Source organism: Arvicola amphibius, chromosome 13, assembly GCF_903992535.2.
Source record: "Arvicola amphibius chromosome 13, mArvAmp1.2, whole genome shotgun sequence".
NCBI lineage: Eukaryota > Metazoa > Chordata > Mammalia > Rodentia > Cricetidae > Arvicola > Arvicola amphibius.
The window spans coordinates 48,566,931-48,589,816 of record NC_052059.1 but is presented as its reverse complement, the minus strand read 5'-3'; the positions used below and the strand labels follow the sequence as shown (position 1 = coordinate 48,589,816).

The 22,886-nt window shown below is 46.2% G+C and overlaps 1 protein-coding gene across 1 annotated transcript in view; it reads left to right on the top strand.

Annotated features, from left to right (window-relative positions):
- The window catches only part of Nuggc (nuclear GTPase, germinal center associated), a 48,702-nt gene extending 33,287 nt beyond the window's left edge, over positions 1-15,415 (top strand). Inside the window, exons 18-24 of the mRNA XM_042054078.1 lie at positions 1,866-2,030; positions 5,406-5,563; positions 6,805-6,943; positions 8,107-8,215; positions 8,719-8,855; positions 11,640-11,730; positions 15,270-15,415. Coding sequence (XP_041910012.1) covers positions 1,866-2,030; positions 5,406-5,563; positions 6,805-6,943; positions 8,107-8,215; positions 8,719-8,855; positions 11,640-11,730; positions 15,270-15,415 — 945 coding nt within the window. The remainder of the gene's footprint in view (positions 1-1,865; positions 2,031-5,405; positions 5,564-6,804; positions 6,944-8,106; positions 8,216-8,718; positions 8,856-11,639; positions 11,731-15,269) is intronic.
- The last annotated feature ends 7,471 nt before the right edge of the window (positions 15,416-22,886 follow it).

Here is a 22,886-nt window from a genome sequence, read left to right as displayed (position 1 = left end):
GCTGGGGCTGATCCTGGCTCCGGAAAGGAAGGCAGGCTTGAGCCTGACAGGTGGCAAGAATAGGCAGAGACTGGAGACCTGACCTCAGTGTAAAAATAAACAGAGCCGCGCTTTGGCCAATGCCGGGTTTGGAAGACGGCAAAAGGGGAATCAAACACAGCCGTTTGTCACACTCCTTCGGCTTTGTTTTGGCTTAGCTCATGAGACAAAGCAAAGCAAAATTCTGGGCATCTGAGATTTTTTTTTTTCTTTTCCATCTCTGATTTGACTATTGTCCTCTGAAATGGCTAGGGAAGGGTTTGACCTTTCTGTTCCCTGAAAAAGTTCTGTGGGGTGAAATTTGCCTTTTTGCCCAATACTAGATTGCTTTTGGAAGTGCCGATGGAAAATAAATCAAGAATGATGCCGTGCGTGGGCGGCTTGTTTTACAGACAAGGACAGGATATTTTGAGACCAAACCTGGAAGTGTCTGTCCCTGTTTGCTGTTCTTTGCCCTCTCTGAAGTGCAGGCCCTGGGGGCTCATCCACCCCTCCAAACCTAAACCTTAAAGACACAGGGGCAGAGGCTGAGGAGAATGTCGCCGAGGGAGGTCTAAGGGAATTGTGGCAGCTTTCCTCAAAATTCCTTGGCCTCCGATGTCGGTCTTGATCCTTTGATGGGAAAGTTGGAAGGCAAGAGTTCCGTCAGTGCCTTTGGATTCCTGAAAAAGAAAGAAAGAAATCAACCCTAACATGTGTGTGCTTCATCATTTTTCTCAAGATCGTGTTTCTAACCAGAAGTTTAGATCTGGGGATAGTTAGTGATTTTCAGTAAGTGGCTATTTTTTGGATCGACAGGAAGTTGGTCCTGACATTTCGATGTCAAATGAGCCCTGGACTAATGCATATAAAGTCCGGCTTCCCCTCTTCCTGTGTTTGATATCTAGCCCTTTACAGCAGGGATTTGTTCTGAGTACTGTGACCTTACCAACCTTATCAGTGTGTAATCCTCACAGTGTGTCTATTCATGGATACAGATGGATGCTTCCCACACACCTAGGCCCGGACATTATCACCCAGTCATGAGGTCGCCCTCACCTATGTAGTTCATTATGCAGACAACAGCGCCATACAATGCATGCCTGGGCGTGTTGTTTTTCTCGGTCAGCAGCATTCTTCCGGGAAGATGGGGTTGTGGCTTTATTTCTATGATCTTACAGCTTTGCTTATCCAAGTGTGGGTGAAGGTCCAGGTCCATTCACTTAGCAGCTGACTAGGAACACAGAAACTTAGGCCTTCAGATTTTAAAATGGAGGGCACATTCAAACACCGCCCTCAAAACTGCTTTGTGTAAAGCCAAGGACCGTGAAATGCTTGTCAATTCAGATGGCATTGAGAAAATCTGTTTTCTTTTAAAGTTTTGGTTGCATTTTACATTTGCATGTATTAATCATCCACGTGAATGAGTTTTATTATGACATTTTCATACATGTGTAGAATGTATTTTGATCATATTCACCCCAGTGCCTGGTCTTGTCTCATTTCGATTCTTGCCAGTACCCAAATTTTGTTTTCATAATAATTGAATTGTCATATGGTAAAAGATTAAAGATTTCTGCACTATGAAGAAAACAGAGTAGAGATAGTTAGTCAGTTACTTCCTCAAATAGGCTGTGGGTTTGACACCCCAAATAAATTGCAACAGCCATTTTTGTTCTGTCTTCCATGCTAAGAAACCCAAGGATGTCTGTGCACCAAGGATGCCTTCTGCAGACAGCAAGGATTAATCTCCTCTGGTTGAACCGCAGGTTAAAGCTTGCGCTAGTGACGGGTTTTCGTAGAACAGAGTTTAGGGAATCTGATGCTCCTTGTGACCTGGTCCCTAGACTGAACACTGGAACGTGGGTGGCCTGCGGCGATTTGTGGAGGAGAAGACAGAGCTGCTGGAGAAGGGGATTGAGCAGTGCTTTGCCTGCATGGAGCAGCCCCTGCAGGCAGGCGTCCAGGTGGCCAGGGCTTCCTACCGTCGTATCCTCGGGACATGCCTGGTGGTGAGTGGCCTTTTCTTCTCTTCAGCAAGGTCTATTTGCTATACAAATGCCTCTGATACCATCACCTTGCTTTCTAGAAGGAGCTAGAAGAAAGCAAGACATGGTTTGCTCACACCCGTAATCTTACCTAACTCTGGAGGATTGGTGAGGGTTTCAGATTAGCCTGGGAAAATGAAGCCTGCTGTTCAGCAGTGGAAGTACTGGGCTTCAGGGTTTGAGTTTCTTAGTTTGAGGGTCATTTCCAGTAAACATCTGGCTAAGGCACAAACCATTCAGTATGTTAAGACCGTTTAGAGATTTCTCGATCATCGCTTCCATAGAATGGGAATGCTAGGTGTCTGCCCTAAGTATCTCCTGGCACTGATGGCATTATCGGTCATGTTAGACAGAAGGAACACCTTTCAAGCTGCTTGCTTGGCATAAATAGTTTTACATATCAGTCAGATGTGTGGGGTTTCTCAAAGATGGAAGTACCCTGTAAATGCGGGGAAGAATTCTGTTAAGACTAAGAGGTGAAAGGAGAGTTCTGTCATTTTGCTCAGCAGTCATGACAGGGTATCACAGGCACAGAGGGTGACTTGAGTAACAGGAAATGCTCAGGAGGCTGGAAAGTCAGATGTTGGCAGTGTTTGCTGAGACCTATTTCCCTGACTAGGAGACAGTGACCTGCTCATGGTGTCCCTTATATTTTTTCCGTGTGTGTGTGTGTGTGTGTGTGTGTGTGTGTGTATCTGCTGCAACATACCTAGTGTCTCTCTTATAAGGACTCCCATTCTATTGAATTCGGGCTCCACCTTTGAGATCTCACTTACCCTTAATGACCTCCTTAAAAGTCTCTGCTATGGGGTAATGCTCTTGTACAGTATAAAGATTTGTCACTTGTATCTGTGGTGGCCCACAGCTTTAATCCCAGCACTCACAAGATAGAGGCAAGCAGATCTCTGTGAGTTCAAAGGCCAGCCTTGTTTACAAGAGCTAGTTCCAGGACAGGCTTCAAAGCTAACAGAGAAACCCTGTCTCAAAAAACAAACAAACAAACAAAAAGTTACTTCTATTGGACTAATAAAATGAGGATTGACCAGTAGCCAGGCAGGAAATAATAGGCAGGACGACCAGACTAAGAGAATTCTGGGAAGAGAAAGGGTGGAATCAGGAATCGCAAGCCAGCTGCAGAGGAAGCTAGATGAGAATGCCTTGCTGGGAAAAAAAATACAAAGCCATGTGGCTAAACATAGATAAGAATTATGGGTTAATTTAAGTTGTAAGAGCTAGTTAGTAATAAGCCTGAGCATTAGGCCAAACAGTTTATAATTAATACAAGCCTCTGCGTATTTATTTGTGACTAAAAGGCTACAGGACTAGGTTGGACAGAAACTTCTGTCAACAAATGGTGCCCAACAATTTCATAACTATATCCACATAAAACCCAAGAGACTGAGAGAGCTTGGGAAGAGATTCTAGATATGAAAGAACAGAATCAAGCATGGCTTCTTTGTTGGGGTCTGTTGCTAGCCCAGACCATAAATTATTTCTCTCTGGACCAGACCCCAACATAAACTATCTCTCCCTGGACCGGCATGGACGTGTGGGAATAAAGATACACACAACTCATATGATTTATCAGGAAGGAGAATCTCCATGGGCCCTCATGATATCCTGAGTTCACATGCTGAAGAATTCCTCCTGCTTTATTCTCCAAATGGTATTTATACCAAAACTTAACTGCGGGGTAAATACATTAGCATTCTGTCTTCTAGGTAACCAGGTGAATGGTTTTTAGTCATGTCGGCATCTACCTGTCTGCTGTGTATGCTAGCTGTCAGGTAGGCTTGAATCAGCATCTCTATCAGGCATCTTCCAACTTACAAAGAAAGGAGCAAAACAACTTCCTGACCTTTTGTTAGGTTAGCGACAGCCTGTCTAGAAGGTCACGTGACCACCTCAGGTAGGGAACTATGGCTAGATAGCCTGGCTGCTATACCATATCGAAATATGGGCCCACACTTCTTGGCAGCAGCATTTTCTTGGGTGGGCTCTGTTATCTAGAGGCAAGCAGAGGTGCGGCTCCTTTATGAGAGGGTTCCTGACTCAGCATTAGCAGCAAAAGTGGTTCTTTTAAGAGGCCCTGCTACCAAACACTTAAGTGGTGTTTATGAGCTGCCAGTGGCATGCTTCTTGGTGGTGGCATGGACCTAGAAACTCCGCAGAGTTGTGGCAATATAACGTGGCTCCTACCAGTATCTCTGCCATGAAGGTAGATTCTCAGGAAATCCAAGGAATGGGGGCAGAGCCAGCCACCAAAACCTCTTAATCCTAGCTATGACACTTAGCAGATTAAAAACTCATGTGGTCAAAGACAGAGATATACAGTAAAGACAGATTCAGAAAAAGAGAAAACCAAATAAAAAAACCCCTCTAAATGGTTTACAGTATGTTTAAAAATATACATAGGCTTGGGAGAGAAAAAAGAAAACCTAGCTGACGGGGTGATGACTCCAATTGTATTTCATTAAATATTCAACAAAATTTATACTGTTCCTCAGAGATTCCAAGATATATACTTACTGTTAGTCTGTAGTACACTTTTTCATTTATCCCATAATTTCCCATAATTTCTCATTTAACAAATAGTTGTCAATCACTACTTGAGTCCTTGTCAGAGGTGAACATGAAGATGGCTGAGGCGTTGGGCCTGAGCTCAACAATCCGACTTCCTGGCATTAGAGACTGACAAGTGAGGAGACGGGCAAACCAAAAAAATTGTCTGGAAAGGCGAATTAGTGTATCGGTGACAACATACCCAGTGAGAAACAGCTTAAGGAAGGAAGGGCTCATTCTGGCTCCCAGGTTGAGGGCACAGTCCATCGTGGTGGGGGTGGCGTGGCTTTAGGAGTGACAGCTGGTCACATTGACTCTGCAGCCCAGAAGCAGAGAGAGATGAATGCCAGTGTCTTGCTTGCTTTCTCCTTTGAATTCATCCTGGGACCCGAGTTGATAGAATGGTGCCATTCACATTTAGTACTGGTCTTCCCAACTCAGTTAAATTAATCTAGAGTTAGATTAAGCTTGCCCAGAATTTTGTATCCTAAGCGATTCGAGAGTCTGTCATGTGGACAGTCAGTATTATTCACCATAGAGGCTTGTGATTGACATGAACCTGAGACACTTTGGAAATCCAGGCAGGGGCTCCCAGTCAACCTAGAGATGTGACCTTGATCGCTTAATGCCTTGAGGACAAATGTTGCAAGACTGTGCTGTCTCATTTCCATCCTAAGATTCTCAGTAACGAATTTTGACCAATAACAGTGAGAATCTGACCCTGTGACTTTCTAGCTACTTCCCACTGACTTGCTAATTCATTGTTTAATTGTCTAGAGAAGCAGAGGAAACCAAGGTTTTCACCAGACCCTGAAAGCTGTTTGCCTCAAAAATGGCGTCTACGCCTCCAGGACTCTGGCCAGAATCGACCTCAACGAAGCCCTCTCTCAGCCTATCTATGACCAGATCGACCCTGTGTTTGGAGGCATTTTTAGGTAAAGAATCTTTCATCTTACTCTCTCATGAATACACATCTGCAGGACATCAAGCCCGAGCCTCGGATTTAAGAATTTATTTCCTTGGCTCTGAAAGTGTAAAGAGTAGCTGGTTATTTGAGAAGGAAAGCTTAGCTTCTGGCACAACACAAAAGCCATCTTGGTTTGGTTTACTTAAAAATTTCCCAGGGTGACCCGGGTACAGATGGAGATGTTGCTTGCAGACTAATATTATGATTGCCATTATTTTCCAAATATCTCCTACGTGCAGCAGGGGATTCGTTTTCTTAGGGATCTGAGCCCTCGCACAGGGTATTTTGATTGGAGAGTGTAGAATACAGCAAGTACAAGGCCTTCGGAACGTTCCCTGAGTGTTAAAAGAAAACGTGGCTCAGGGAGGATGCTGTCTGCCTTTGGCGCATGATTGCTCATGAACATGGCTTGTGGGCCATGTTCCCTGGCCTCTAACTCTCCTCCATCAACAGAAGGAGGTTCCTCAGATCCCCAGTGCAGCAGCCTGCCCCCAGGTATCCCTTCTGTATCCCCCCCCATTCTTTAAACACAGTTGGGTCCTGCCGTACCATCTTCTACCCGACCCTGTCGGATAGACGTAGAGCATCATTCAGTACAACCTGCATCTGCCATGCTAATCAGCATCTGCGTGAGTCATCAAATGCTCCCTGTGACTCTACAGAGTGGCTCTGGTCCTTTACACATGAACAAGTGGACCGTGAAGAACTGTGAGACTTTCCCAGGAACCCCAGATCATGGAAAAACCCCAGGATTCCAAGCTCATACTCTTCCTTAGTGGCCTGCTGCTTCTTCCTCCTCAGATATTCTGAAGAGGAGAACTCCTCCTCCATTTAACTTCCTCCCATCTCTCCTGTGTCTAAAGGTTCAAGTCCTGCCTTCCCTAATGCAAGCACTGGCAATCACAGACAGTGAGTTTGGAGCCCGATCTCTGCCCCTTACTAGTTGTGTGATCTTGGGCATGTTGACCATTCCCTATGTATCTCAGTTTTCTCATCCATAAAATAGGCACCATCATAATGACATATAGACCTTAAGGCCAAAGGCTTAGAACAGCCCAGTGTCTGGCACACTGTGGGGGAATCTGACAGCTGTTACCGTTCATTGGTTTTCTTTAAAGTAATAAAAGAGAGCGAGCTTGTCTCATGCTTGTCTTGTCCGCAGAGTCAGCACCACGGTCTCTTAATCTGTTCCATGGCTTTCTTCCTTAGGGATGGGAAGCCGAGTGGCTCTGCTCTGATGGTGCACATAGATGCTTTCAAGCGTTCCCTAGAAGAGAGGATGGCAGAAACCGGGATAAGAAATGGCTGGAAATGCAATGGCTACAAGAGAGGCCTCCTAATCCAGGAAGTATGTTCCTCAGAGAGGGTGGAAAAGACGAGCCCTGGCTTTCTTATCCCTGGATGTATCTCTTCAGGGCCCTGTGAGATATAAGACATGGCAGGATGCAGATGAGAGAAGAGGTCCTAAGACCACCATGGAGGCATAGGACACTCAGGAGAGCTTTGTTCCATGGAGAAGCAATTAATGGGGGCATCTGAAGTGGTGAAGTTGACACAGACCCCAGGATATTCACAGAACACTTAAATGTACAATAATGTGCATCCCATAATAAGATTGGCACTAACCTCGCCATCATTTCTGCCGATTTTATGAATGAGCCAAAAAGCAAAGCTTAGAGGAGTCAGCCATCATCATCATCATCATTGTTGTTATTATTACTATCATCATCATCATCATCATCATCATCATCATCATCATCATCATCTTATTTCATGTCATTTGCTAGTATTGACAACTTTAGGCTCTTGCGTGTGACTCACTTTCCTCCAGGCCTAACTCGAATCGCATGGCAACGCTAGGACTTATGCTGGTGCCCCTAGCCTCTCAAAGACATTCCCTGACTCTCTGCTCTACTTGGTACACACTTTGTAGAGTATGATTTGTACCAGGTACTGTGCAGGGGCTCCGTTAGGGGATAATGACACTCTGGATAGAGTCCTTGCCCATGGAGAGCCGGCAGCTGAGCTGTCGGGACGGCGTGCAGACAACTGTGTTAGTTACTTTTCCAATAAAATCCAGACAAAAGCAAATTGAGGAAGGAAGGGTTTATCTTGGCTCACAGTTTGTGGGCACAGGCCACCATTGAGGGTAAATCATGGTGGCAGCTACTCACATGACACCCACATTCAGGAAGCAGTGAGTGATGAATATGGGGGTTGGCCTTGCTTTCTCCTTTTGGTCCATGACCCTCCTGGATGGAGTGGTGTTACCCACATTTGATGTATGATTTCTGTGGATCAGTTAACCTCATATCTATAAAATCCTCTGCAAAGGCTTGTTTCCTTGGTTATTCTCGATCCTGTCAAGGTGACAATATTGGTCATCACAACAGCCAGCCTAACAGAAGGCAGGAGGGTGGGGTGGCACACACATAGGCACACACACATAGGCACAGCTGACTGCCTTTGTCGGAGGAACCATCCCAAATATCTGTTAACATGCTTTCTCAGATAAGTGCCATCCTGGGAGGCCTGGAGGGCCACATCCTCCGGAGGAAGAGGAAGATCTACGAGTCTGTCACCAGCTCCATTCAAAACGACCTGAAGCCCTGCTATGAAGGTAGTCCCCAGGGAAGCACTTCCTCTTCCTGTTTTTCTGGAATGCCATTTCCTATCAACTTCCTGCTCTGCCGGCAGCTTTCTAAGAACCCATCCATCCAACCTGAGTTCTTGTACTGCTCTCATCCTAGACGCTGAGACAGTAGCAGAATGCAGGGAAAGGAACTGAGGGGCCTCTCGGTCTACAAGTTGACTGAGCCCTTGGCCTATAGCTTAGGGCACAGTGTTCACTTGTACCTTCTTTAAATGCTTGTGGGTCAACTCTCAGGCCCCTTCTTGGATGGTGGTTTTTTACATAATGTATGATATATATATGTATATATATGTATATATATATATATATATATATATAGAGAGAGAGAGAGAGAGAGAGAGAGAGAGAGAGAGAGTCTTTTCTGCTTGCTTGCTTGCTTGCTTGCATGCCTGGCTTTTCTTCTGATGCCACAGATTTCTCAGCAAGCCCCTGCTATCATGTGACTGTGGCTATCTTTTTTTCTTGGTCAGAGGCAGCTCAGATCGCTGGCAGGAGAGCCTGTGAGAGAATGAAGGGTGCCATCCGAAGAGGGGTGGAGCGGCAGGTAGCGGAGGGCATGTTTGAGAGGGCTCAAGAGAGGATGTGGCACCAGTTTCAACAACTGAAGGTACTCTGCCTCTGCAGCGTGTGGTTCAGCCCCGGGGGAGCTGGTACAGGAGAAATGGTAGACCCCTGGGCCAAGTAGAGCCGAATGCCCTCTGCCCTGGGCCTAGACAGTGCCCACAGTGCTTAGCATCCTTTCTTCCCTGCCACCAAACGCTACTGTCGACTACATCATGGGGCTGTGACTTTAGAAACACAACCCCTTCAGCTTTGTCCCTTGTCATATCTCTCTGCAAACTCATCCATAGGACAGGGGCCATGATAGTTAGGTGGGTGCTTGAATCTTGGCGTGCATTCCTTCACTGAATCCCCGGCAAGTCTGTGAGGTGGTACTATTGCTGTATCCCTTCTGTGTATCAACAAACCCAGGCAGAAGAGATGAGCCAAGAGGTCACAGCTACCGGGAGGCAGGGCTAAATAGAGAGCTCAGGATCAGGTGGCATGGTGCCAGTATCCAACAGTAGCATAATCAGAAAGCTTGGCTCCGTATAATTTTAGTAAGAAAATGTCAGACTATAACCATAGGTCAGTGAGTGGTAGGACCTGGCTCAGATTCAATTTTAGTCCATCTGTTTCTGATATGGTTCCTAAGATTCCTGTTGGACCTAAATATCCTGTCATCTCTATGTGTCAGATGTGCATGTCTTGGCTCTGGGTTTCTTAGCTTCTCCTTCCCAATAACAGAAAACCTTCATCTTGGTCTTGTTAGCCCCTCCCTGGCCATGAGGCTCCAAAGTCTTCTGTCCCAGTTCAGGCTTGGCTGACCTCCATCCTACCCACCAGAGGAAGCTAGCTTGTGGCAGCATCAGGCCAACTCCTTACTAACCTCCCCGAGATTGTCTCTCCTGCTTCTTCCCAACTTCCCCTGTGTGTTTCAGAAAACCCAGTCTCTGTTGTATAAAGCAGGGAACTTCCCTTGGCCTAGATGAGAGCTATCTTGTTTAATAGCAGCTGTTTGATTCCACTCGTTAGCATGGTACCACAGACCAGAAATACATGTGAGAAACTGACCAAATTCTATAGCGCCAATCTCCACTGAGTATGTAGAAATGGTATCATTAAGCTACTCAATGAAACATGCTACTGAAAAGGGACTAATACACCGATATATAGCTTAAATCATAGATATGTGGATAAATAAGAATGGGTAAGATCATCTTGTGCTCCATCCTCTGACTCCATCAAGGATATTAGTCAACTTTTGCTGGGTGGTGGTAGCACGTGCCTTTAATCCCAGCACTCAACAGGAGGCAGAGGCAGGCAGATCTCTGTGAGTTCAAGGCCAGCCTGGTCTACAAAGTGAGTTTCAGGACAGCAAGGACTAAACAGAGAAACCCTGTCCTGAAAAACCAAGAAAAGAAAAAGGAAAAAAAAAAAAGCATATTAGTCAACTTTTATTTGTTTAAATATTTTTGTCCTGCCGAATGGATGGGATTTTGTTTTATACATATTTAGTGTGAGAAATTTTCCTGTTTTTAAACTGACCTCTGGGCTGATGAGATGGATCAGCAAGGAAAGGCACTTGCTGCCAGGCCTGGTGATCTGAGTCCCATCCCCAGGACCTACATAGTGAAAAGAGGGAACCGGTTGCCACAAGTAGTCTTCTATTCTATTCTGTCTGTGTGCTGCTGCCTGTGCCTCCTCCCTCTATAAACTAGCTAGCTAGCTAACTAACTAAAAATAAAAATAAGTGGATCCCTTTATAACGTTATCGTAAACTGAAGAGCAGAAGACTATTCTACTGAATGTATTGAATGTATTGATTTAGTCGCTGCTAAACTGATCAGTTGTACAGTGTCTTAGTTAGGGTTGTATTGTTGTGAGGAGACACCATGACCATAGTAACTCTTATCAAGGAAAACATTTAATGGGGCTTGGTTTACAGCTCAGGGGTTTAGTCCATTGTTATCATGGCAGGAAGCATGGTGGCCCACAGGCAGACATGGTGCTGGAGAGGAAGCTGAGAGTTCTACATCTTGATCCTCAGGCAGTAGGAAGAGAGTGACACTGGGCCTGGCTTGAGCATTATTAAACCTCAAAGCCCAACCCCAGTGACATACTTCCTCCAACTGGGCCACACCTCCTAACAGTGCCACTCACTGTGAGCCTATGGAAGCCATTTTCATTCAAAATACCACAGGCAGCTTGCTGATTTGCTGTTACCGTAGTGAGGTAACTATATCTGGTTTAGAGAGCTATAGCTCTCCCTCTCCCTGATCTTATAGACAAGGATGCTAAGGCCCAGTGAGCTGAATTTACTAGCTCAAGGTAGGGGCCCTTGTTCTGGCATTGAAGAAGTATAAGGCTAGGAAGTGAGATTTGATTTCAAGACTAGAGTTCACCAGGCTGGAGGAAGGAGTCTTGGTATCTGCCACAGGAGATATAAGAAACAGAGGAGGGCAGACAGTGGTTTTAGGTGCTCAGAAGGTTGAGAACAATAGGAAGACATTCCTCAGGCCTTTGGTAAGAAGAGTCGGTCCTGTCTAACAGGGTATGCTGCACGGGGCAATGGTGATAGATAACCACCCAGGACTCATGCAGGAGAGGACTGTGAGTTTGAAGCTGCATCTCTTCCTTAGCTCCAGATTCAGTAGGCTGCCTTCAGAAGACAGCCTGCCGTGCATCCGCATAGGCAGGGAGGGAGCTGCAGAGGCAGGAAGGAGCCGATGAGAATGCCTTCCTCTGATAGCCCTCTGGGGTCATCTACAGCTTGGGGTGGGGACCCAGTGAGGTTCATTCTTTCCTGTAGGCTGCTCTATCCTAACGATCTGATGTTCTTGTCATGTAGCATGGAATCATTGAGAGGGTCAAGGGAAGCATCACTACCATGCTGACCCTTGCTGCCCCCCAGGGAGATGGTCTCTACAAGGAGCTTGTGGGTAAGTAGAAAAACCTTTGAATGAAGGGTAGTTGTGCAGTTGCCCCTGGTTGAATTCAAAGATACCAAAGTGGGTGGGACTCAGCAGTTAAGAACACTGACTGCTTTTCCAGAGGACTTGGCTTCAACTCGCCACACCCACATGGTGACTCACAACTCTCTGCATCTCTAGTCCCAGATCTGATGCTCTCTTTTGACCTCTGTGGGTACTGCACACAAATGATGCACACACAAGTATGCAGGCAAAACACACATACAAATGAAAATAAATAATAAAAATGTAAAAGCACAGACACCAAGTTTGGAATTTCTAGAACAAGTTCTGCAGATAATGGTTTTGACTGTCCTACTCTACAGAGGACCCAACAGAGACAAGTGCTTGGACTCAGTGGGTGCCATCTTGTGTAAGTCTCCCCAGTCCTCAGAGATACTAGCCATTGCTCCATCTTTTATTTTTTTTTATTTATTTATTTTTTTTTTTTTGGTTTTTCGAGACAGGGTTTCTCTGTGGCTTTGGAGCCTGTCCTGGAACTAGCTCTTGTAGACCAGGCTGGTCTCGAACTCACAGAGATCCGCCTGCCTCTGCCTCCCGAGTGCTGGTGCTCCATCTTTTAGATGCAGGGAAAAGAGACAGCCTAGGCCATGGTTATCCCAAGTTTCTTTTCTTTTCTTTTCTTTTTCTTTTTTTTTTTTTTTTGTTTTTTCGAGACAGGGTTTCTCTGCAGCTTTAGAGCCTGTCCTGGAGCTAGCTCTTGTAGACCAGGCTGGTCTCGAACTCACAGAGATCCACCTGCCTCTGCTTCCTGAGTGCTGGGATTAAAGGCGTGCACCACCACCGCCCAGCTACTCCCAAGTTTCTATAGCTGGCCATTGGCAAATAGCAACCCAAAAGCTCCCCCTCTCCATAGCCTTTTTTCTAAGATGCTGCCTTAGAAAAGATCCCATCTCCTAGTGATAGAGGAAAAAGATTCTCCTGAGAATGTGGCTGTGCCTCCCTTCCCTGCCCAGAGCTTCATCAAACTGCCTTGTATTAATGAGATGGTGGCCAAGTGGGGAGAAAAGTAATTGAGAAATTTCTTGCCAAAATTCCCCAGTCTTGAGGCTCAGCATCCTGGGAATCTAGGGTTTTACCCTCTCAGCAGCCCCGTGTGTGCACAAAATGGCACAGACAAAGTTATAAGAGCAGCAGCGTCTGTGGTATCCCAAGGCAAGACAACGCAAACCCCTGTGAGCACAGCACAGATTATGGGAGACGCACGGTTAGTGAGCAGTGGAGCCACTGCTGGAAGCCGTGGAGCACCTCAGCCCAGGACACAGCAGTACAAGCAATCTCCAGCAGGTGTTGGAGAGGAAGAAAGGCATGCGGGAAAGCATGCGTGGTGTATAGCCATTTGTGGAGGAAGTCTCAGGGGGACTTGAGTTTTTATAGTCACTGTATCATAGATTGCCTTTAAGGAAATCATACTGGCTGAAGTATCATACATACTTCCAACTGTCCAGTTGCAGACAACTACCCCAAGTGTGATCTAAGTTCTGCCTGCCTAGACGAAGCGTTCTCTTCCTCCTGCCGTCCCCCACCAATACCAAGTGCATATCATGAAGGAAGACTGTGTCAGATGCCAAGGTTATAAAAGGATCAAATGGCAAACTGTACATTCAAGTATTGCCTGGTTTGTCGGAATGGAACCTTCAAGACTAAAGAGCCCAGATTTTTTTTCCCACTTAACAATAGAGTAAGGTCACCTTGTGGTCTCCCAAGAGAGAGACAGGGAAGAGCAAACCAGTAAGTAGTAGAATCTATGGTCCGGGAAGGTGCTCAAGGGGGGACTCATGAGGAATGACTTGAGACCTGAAGGAGAGGGTCCACTTTAGTAGCAGATGGTTAGCATAGCTGCAAAGCAGAGATAGTTCAAGGCTGGACACTGGGAAAACTGTGTTAGCTGAGGCTGGACCTTGAGGGGAAGCTGTGTTAACCGAGACTGGACCGTGTGGAAAGCTGTGTTAGCTGAGGCTGAACCCTGGGGAAGCTGTGTTAGCTGAGGCTGGACACTGGGAAAACTGTGTTAGCCGAGTTCTAGAGGATGATTTTGAATTATGACTATGTAGGACTATATAGAGCAGTGAGGAGGAAGGCCTTCTAGACACGCATCAAGGCAGAGGCCTTGGGCTTTTACTCACTTCCTGGTCATGGATCCCATAGCAAGCCAGGCTCAGGCAAATTTATTCACACATGGTGAGCCGATGACGGCTAGAGTCAGACCCAAGGTTCATCTAAAGTTTCTACCCTGAGGACTGTGTTGGTCAGAGTTCTCTAGAAGAACAGAACACAGAGAATGCCTGTGGATGTGGAGAGGGTTGTATCTGAAGAACTGGTCGTTAACTTGTGGAAGTCAGGCATGTCAGACATTTGATGGAAGAGCGTAGCAGGCCAGCGACCCTAAAGAGTTTCTGTCGGAGTCCAGAGGTGGTCTCTGCAGCACCATGAACTGATGGCCCAGGTGAAGGCCAGGTGATCAGAGAATCTCTTCTTCCTCAGAGGGAGGGCAGCCTTCGGCTGGTGGTAGGGGCGGTGGCGATTGTCCTCCGGGTTCACCAGTTTAAAAGAACCTCCCAGACAGACTAGATCCGACGAGTGTCTGGATACCGTGGCCTGGGAAGCTGCCACAACATTACCCCTCATAGCTGTCCTGATTGGCACATACCGGCGATTCCTGCACTTGGGAGTCCAAGGCCGGAGGGTTGCCTGGGCTTGTATCGTGACATCCTATTTCAAAACAAAAACGTTAAAGCACACAACTCACCAAATAAATCAAAACCAAAACCAAACCAAAGACACGTACACAACAAATAGCAAGCTAACCACAGTGAGAGCATAATCAGAGTCAGATTAGAAAATGAGCATCTTCGTTTCCAAAAGAGAGCAAGGCAAGTTCACTGGGAATAGAGGTTGGGTGAGGAAGGAGGTCTCAGGGACAGAGATCTGCCTGGCGGGGATGTGGGCAGGTCCCGCCGCGTCTTCTGCCCTGTGTCTCCCTTCACCAGGCTCCGAGGAGGCCTAAGAGAACACCCAGAAGGTTCCCAGGACTTTTTCCTAAAGATTAATTCTACTGTTTTTTTAAGTGTGTGTGTGTGTGGGGGGGGGCGGGCGGCGGCGTGTAAGTGCAGGTATCCTTGGTGACCAGAGGCATGGGATTCCCCTGGAGGTTGTGTTCTGCCTGCTGAGGATGCTGAACTTAGATCCTCTGCAAGAGCAGTAAGTCCCTTTGGGACTGAACCAGCTCTCCAGTCTCCCAGGGCTTTTTGAGGGGTAGGCTCTTTTTAAGTGTGACCTTCCCGCGACCCGTGCTGAGATAAGTCTTCAGGTAACAAAGAGACTCCCTGGTTTGGCTGGGGTGTTTATAAAACAAGGAGACAGGATTATCTGATTATTCTAAGTGTCGGTTGCTGAGGGCTTTGTCTAGAGGGCTGTTCTTGAAGCAGCATTGACCGGGCGTGCACGCCTGCGTCTCTGACCGCGCATGCGTATCGGCTTCTCTCTAGACGTCAGGAGTGAGCAGAAGGAGATGGAGAAGCTCCACAGAAGCCTGAGGGAGGTTGCCGAGAACGCGCAGCTACGGAGGGGCATGCAAGATTTCCTCCTGCGAATGTCCCCCAGCAAAGCAGGCCCCCGTGGGACAACACTTTAGTTTGGGGGACTTAAACCTGAAGAGATGAAAATAAGCCTGGAGCCAAATAACCAGAATTATTATTAAGTTTTTGAAACAGAATAAAAATCATTTCTCATCTTTTGAACTCTCTATATAACATAAAACCAGGATATCATTATTTCTGGTATAACTTTCTTTTACAGCCGAAAATCTGTCATCCTGAGTCCTGAGTGGATTCTTGGGCTCTAAGGACAAGAACCTTACACTTCACAGAAGATAGATATTTACACATTAGAAAGCTTAAACGTCAAGCAGAATGTTATAAAATTTGGCCTCAGGGACCAGACTGTTTCCCCGCTTTAACAGGGATGGGACTTGAAGAGGAGGCTATTCTGTCCCCTGTGACCAGGTGTTGGTTACCATTCTGTGGCTGTGATAGCATTCCCTGACAAAAGCCACTTACAGAAGGAGAGTTATGGTGGCTCTGGAGTCTGGACACTAATCCGTCATGGCAAGAAACACGTGGCTAGGAGTCAGAGGTTCTGCTCACATCCTCTGGCGTCCAAAAGCAGAGAATGAATGCCGCTGTTCAGCTCCCTTCTAAACAAAGCCAGTAAGATCCCTGCTGTGCTCCAATCTTTTTGGTTGAGATCTTAAAGAAAATTCCACTTCAGGTAAACAAAGTCAGAACCGGAATACAGGGAAATGTTTTTAATAGGTATTTTAATTTATTAGTGGGGTAGTTCTTTGATTCTGCGGTCTTGAAAGATAGTAGTTTATTTTTAAAGATTTATTTTATTTTTTAATGTATATGGGTGATTTGACTGCTTGCATGTGGGTGCACCCACGGAGGACAGAAGGGGGCACTGGATTGCCTAGAATTAGAATCACAGATGATTGTGAGCCACCATATCGGTGCTAGGACTCGAACCTGGATCCTCTTCAAGAGCAGCCAGTGCTCTTAACCACTGAGCCATATCCCCAGCACCCAACAATGGTATTTTCTTAAAGGCTGGTTGCAGTGTGGGAGCCGAAACTGAATCAGTGAACTTTGTTTTTAAATCTCGTTACACTAAAATCCATTGTGTTGTCTTACACACACACACACACACACACACACACAGAGCAGGCCTTTCTCTTTTTTAAATTCTCCTGCCTCGGCTCTGAAATTCTGGAATTGCATGTGTCCAGCACCACATCTGGATTATCTTCTATAATGTGAATGCCTTTTAAAAACCGCTGCATAGTTTTTTAGCATAAGGCATTTTTTTTAAATTTTTTATTTATTATGTATACAACATTCTGCCTCCATGTATGCCCGCACGCCAGAAGAGGACACCAGATCTCATTACAGATGGTTGTAAGCCACCATGTGGTTGCTGGGAATTGAACTCAGGACCTCTGGAAGAGCAGCCAGTGCTCTTAACCACTGAGCCATCTCTCCAGCCCCAGCATAAGGCATTTTAAAAATACTTGTTTTCTACATCGGGCAGATGTTCTAAGTGCTGGCACCTTTCATCACACAATTTCACAAAGTCATGTTTCTTAGTGTCCCCAGAAAAGGCCTGAAGTGGTGGGAAGCTGTGATGCTCATGGCTGGGAGCACAGATTCAATACAGTTTTGGTTTTCCCCTAAAGGCTCGTCTCCTCGTTGTCATAGATACTGACAGCTGTTTGAAGGGAAAGGTTTGCTTTCAAGCCAGTTTCCACTGTATAATAATGCAAAATAAACCCCTTGTAATCGCTTCTTGTTAGTTACTTGTCCACAGAGAAGAGAAGAATAGCTAATGCACCAATCTTAAGTGGCATGGGTAAGCTGTCTGTCAGGGGGTCTTGTTTGAGGACGGGTTCTGACTCAGCAGGTCTGGGCAGGACAGGGAAATGCAGCATCCGGACAGATTCCCAACTCTGCAGGTCTGAGGTCTCCACTCTGCATCTTCGGGCAGTGCGATGATTAGTAATGCCAGCTGTCAATGTGACAGGATCTAGAGTCGTACAGGAGAAAGCCTATGTCCTTGAAGGGGTTTCTAGACTGGGTTAACTGAAGAAGGAAGAGCCCTCATAAGTGTGGGGGGAGCCGTCAGTGGGTTGGGGTTCTGGGCTGAGCAAGGAGAAGACAGGGAGTTGAGCTTCGTCATTCATCATCGCTAGCTCTGCTTACAGATTGCGGATACAATGTGACAAGCTGCCTCCCTTCCCGACTGTGGGCACAATGTGATAACCTGCCTCCTTTTCCAACTGTGGACACAATGTGACGAGCTGCCTCCTCCCTGGCCACCATGACTCCCCACTTTTGTGGACTGTACCCTTGACCCTTGAGCCCAAAGAAACCCTTTATTAGATATTTGATCGCAACAGTGATGATGATGGCAACGATGACCATGATGATTAGTACAGGTAGCAAAGGGACAGAGTTCGGAGTCTCAGATCCAGTGCCTCAGAACCTCTGCCTGGTCACCTGGACAAATGACCTCTCCGAGCTATAGCCTCCCACTCTGAGCGACCAAGCTGCAATGTTCTGAAGGCTAGGAACTTTCTTTCGGGGTGAGAGTGGGGCTGGGTGACAGAATAGGGAGGAAAGAACAGGCGGACGCTCTGTGTCACTGTGGGGCCAGCAATTTCCAGAAAATGCTAAGGCAGTTAACACTTTGGACTCATGCAGCTGAGCAGCCCCAGAGCTGCCTGGGAGACCTTTCCAGCTCTGCTAATTCTTCCACTCCTGAGTTCCCACTGGGAGCAAGCTGCAGTATCCCTGAAGGTTCAGTTCTCCAGCCTCCAGCTAATGACAGCCCCGCCCCCACCCCTGGACAGCGTGGTCACCTCTTCATCATAAAGGATTGGGCCTAAAGAAGGCTTGAGGGCTGGGAGGGGAGCTTGGGAGCCTCTCTGTGGTCTTTGAACAAATGCCGGGCTCTTACAGTAATATGAGACTGTGTGATTGCCTGTGTTGAGCTGAGACTTGGAATGTTAGCACGATGAGACCTTGGAAGCCTGCAGGGCTCAGAGTGGCCATCAGTGTGGGCTTGGAATGTCAGCCCTAGATACTGGGGTTTCAGCCCTCTGCAATGTGCCCAGAGCCTGCTGGGATGTTGTCATCGGCTTGGAGACCAGCTGGTTCTGGGCACAGCTTAAGGAGATGTAACAGACAGAGGATGCCTCAGAGAAGGAGCCATGCAAAGAATCCCTTGTAGGAAAAATGCCCTCTCTCTCCAGAGCTAAGAGAATGAATGCACCATCTTTTCAAGGACTCGTGTCTCCTTAGAGAGTCTACTGATAGATTTTTGTCTTTCTATTTATTGATTTTTATGTGCATGACTGCCTTGCCTTTGTGGAGGCTTGAAATGGAATGGCCCCCATAGGCTCATACATTTGAATGCTTGATCCCCAGATGGTGGAACTGTTTGGGAAGGATTACGAGGAGGTGTGTCCGTGGTGACACGCTTTGAGGTTTCAGAAGACTGCCACCATTCCCAGTGTCTCTCTCTGCCCTCTGCTTGCAGACTGGGGTGTGAACTCTCAGTTCCTGCCACCATGCCTTTGCTCTACCATCATGGACTTTAACCGTCTGAAGCCTGAAGCCCAATTAAACACATCCTTTTTAAGTTGTCTTATTCATGGTGTTTTATCACGTCGATAGAAGGGTAACTAATACAGCCGGCATGTATGGATCTGTACCATTTGTGTGCCTGGCACCTGCAGAGGCCAAAAGAAGCTGTCGGATCCCAGGCATGGAGTTGTAGACAGTTGTGAACCACCATGTGGGTACCAGCTAAGAGCAGAACCCAGGTCCTTTGCAAGGGCAGCAAATGCTTTTAACTGCTGAGCAATCTCCCCAGCCTCCCTACTGATCTATTTGAAAACAATTTCTGTGAATGTAGAGAAGACAAAAGACTACAAATCCAGTCTGAGTTGTATTTTTTTTCTCTTTCTTTTTAGACATTCAGGAGATAACTATAGAAAGCAAGAGTGGGAGCTGGAATGAACGCCGATGGGAAACAGGTTTTTGGCGTGATAGTTGAGGAATTTAGGGAGCTCTTGCTTATGGAAGCCTTAAAGATCTGATTGTTTAAAAACACAGCAGAATGCTTGCATGCCTTCCTTTGATAAATATACAATCCAAATAAAAATAAAATTTCCATTTTGCCCCAACTGTAACTTATGCTTCAGAGAAGAAAAGAAAGACACTAACTCATCATTCTTTTCCTCTGTTCCTTAAAAACTTTTGTTTGTTTTTCACAACAGATTTTTCTGTGTAGCTTTGTCTGTCCTGGAACTCACTCTGTAGACCAGGCTGGCCTTGAACTCAAAGATCTACCTACTTCTTTCTCCCACGTGCTGGGATTAAAGTTGTGTGCTACCAATTCCAACTCCTTCTTTTAAATTTTTTTTTTTTTAAATTTTCTCTCAACCTTCGTTTCTTCCCCTCCCTGCTCTTCCTGGATTGATACGTGCTGAGATGTCTTTACTGTCAGGCTTGTGGCGCTGACTGGACAGCACGTTTCCCGTTCTCAGTTGTTCCTGAAAGCATGCACGGAATGTCCTTTCTCTCCCCGAACAGAGCAAGCTAAGCGGCAAAATCAGTTCTGAGTTACCGCTCAGCACGATGGAGGGGCCTTATCACATTTCCCTTTAGAAATGGCGGGGGGCATCAGAGGTCACTGGGTCCGGCAAGCCACATGATGTAGGAGACCTGTGGTACGGTAATCCTGCTGGGGAAAGAGTCCCAGACTGTGATCACATGAAGTCCTTAGTGGGAATTTTCGGTTCTGACAGCCAGTTGACTCAGTGCTGATCCAGGATGGTGTGGTTTGAATGATAAATGTCCCCTGTAGATTGATGTATTTGAATACTTGGGTCCCTGACTGATGGTGCTGTTTGGGGAGGGTATGGAACCTTTAGAACATAGAACCTTGCTGGAGGAAGCCCGTCACGTGAGGTAGACTTTGTGGTTTTATAGCCCTACTTCCTGTGTGTAGATGAAATGGGATTGGCCCTTCCTACCAATGTGGACTCTCCCTCTGGAACCCTAAGCTAAAATAAACTCATCCTGTAAGTTGCTTCTAGCCACGATATTCTATTACAACAACAGAGAAACAACGAATAAATACATAGGCTTTTGCATGTGGAGAGAATTCTGAATCTTCGCAGGTAATTCAGAGAAATCCAGAATTTCTCCCCGTGGCAGCCCTGCATCAATCGGCCACCTCAAACCTCCTCTGAGTGATTTCTTCTCCTAGCCAAATGCCCCTTTTCTTGCTTGCTCACTTCTGGACCCATCAACACCCTTGCCACGGTTCCTACCAGATGCATCCAGAACCAAACATGCCATCATGTATGAATTTGTCAATGCGGATTTCAGGGACTCTGTGACCCCCGTTCTTCTGCCCCACTTAAACTCACATTCGCTCAGAGTCATGTAAAGTAAGTGTTTTAAATGTGCCCTGGGAAGCTGGTAGCCCACATCCTGTTCATGGGAAGGACATCATTCCAACACCAGTGTCTGGTTTACATTTATCCCAGGACTTTCTTCTTAAGGGTTTTGGCCCAAAGGCTCTCTCTGTTTTTACTGGTTTCTTATGATTGAATGTTTGGCTACCAACTACAAACTGCTCACATTACAATAATTTCATTATGTAATTCTCAAGCAAAAGTTGGATCCTCTAGCCGGGCGGTGGTGGCGCACACCTTTAATCCCAGCACTCAGGAGGCAGAGGCAGGCGGATCTCTGAGTTCGAGGCCAGCCTGGTCTACAAGAGCTAGTTCCAGGACAGGCTCTAGAAACTACAGGGAAACCCTGTCTCGAAAAACCAAAAAAAAAAAAAAAAAAAAAAAAAAAGTTGGATCCTCTGGGCTCTGAGATACAGCCTTTGGAAAGCACCCTGGCTCCCTGAGTTTGACAATGCAAGGGGCTCCAGGTAAGTCCCTTGTGGTAGCCCAGGGAGGATGCTTATCTACCTCACAGCCTAGGACTCTGGACCAGTGTGGAGAAACCCGGGCTGTCTCCTGCAATCTATCATCTACACACCTTCTGGAGGATGAACTCAAGTGAGCCCAGGGAGACAGAACATGTGCTTGGGCAGATTCCACAATGGGCAAAGTGCAGGAAGCTCCAGAAGGCAGGGGTCCCTGCTTCATGACTTGGTGTCGACGCTAGCTGTCAGCAGCTGGACACTTGGGGACCCACATGACAATTAGTATCCCATTTGTCAGGAGCTGTCAACTCTGAAGAGTAATAGCAATGGCTGACCTTTGGGACGCCCGACCATGTTATTAAAGATTCTCTCTCTCATTCATACCCTCGAGTCAGGGAAGCCAAAACTAGGAACCTGGTTTTAGGGACTATAAAACCTGCATTCCAAGAGGTTCTATGACTTAATTCACAGCCACAGAGCCGGGGGACTGCCTGGCTGGAGACCCTGTCTTCTCTTCACAGGGCCCCTCTGAAGGATGCAGCTCATGGAGTCCATAGCAGGTGTTGGCTTCTACTTCCTCTGGGCCCATTTCTGAGTATACCCTGAAATAGGACACACACAAGACAGATGCAATCCCAAGAAAGCAGGACGCTCTGGAGTACCCGTGTTATGGTCTGCTGTGGCTCGTCACCAGGAATACAGAATGGATGGGGTTGCCTTGAAGAGTTCTCAATTATGCAAAAATCTTGTCTCTTTGTATTAAGCACTCAGAATCCACTTCCTTTAGCATCACAGATTTAAATATGGGCAAAGCCTAGTTAACCCTCTGTCATGCTTCCTGTTACCTTGTTTGTGTGTGTGTGCATGTGTGTATATGTGTGTATGTGTGTATGCATGCATGTGTGTATATGTGTATGTATGTGTATGTGCATTCATGGCGTGTATATATGTATATGTGTATGCATGTGTCTGTATGTGTTTGTGTATGTGTATATGCATGCATACATTCATGTGTGTATGCATGCATGTGTGTATATGCATGTGCATTCATATGTGTATATATGTATGCGTGTATGCATGCATGTGTCTGTATGTTTGTGTACTCATGCATGTGTGTATATGTGTATGTATGCATGTATGTGTGTACATTCATGTGTATATGCATGCATGTGTGTATATGTGTGCATTCATGTGTGTATATATGTATGTATGTGTGTATACATGTATGTGTCTGTATGTATTTGTGTGCGTGTATATGTATGCATACATTCATGTGTTTATGCATGCATGTGTGTATATGTGTGCATTCATGTGTGTATATATGTATGTATGTGTGTATGCATGCATGTGTCTGTATGTATTTGTGTACGTGTATATGTATGCATGCATTCATATGTGTATGCATGCATGTGTATATAATGTGTGTGCATTCATGTGCGTATATATGTGTATGGTGTGTGTGGTATATATGTGATATGGGATTCCCCTCTGTATACCATTGGTTAGTAAAGAGCTGCTTTCGGCCAATGGCTTAGCAGAGGATAGCCAGGCTGGAAAAGATATATAGAGAGAGAGTAGGTGGAATCAGGGAGAAGCCA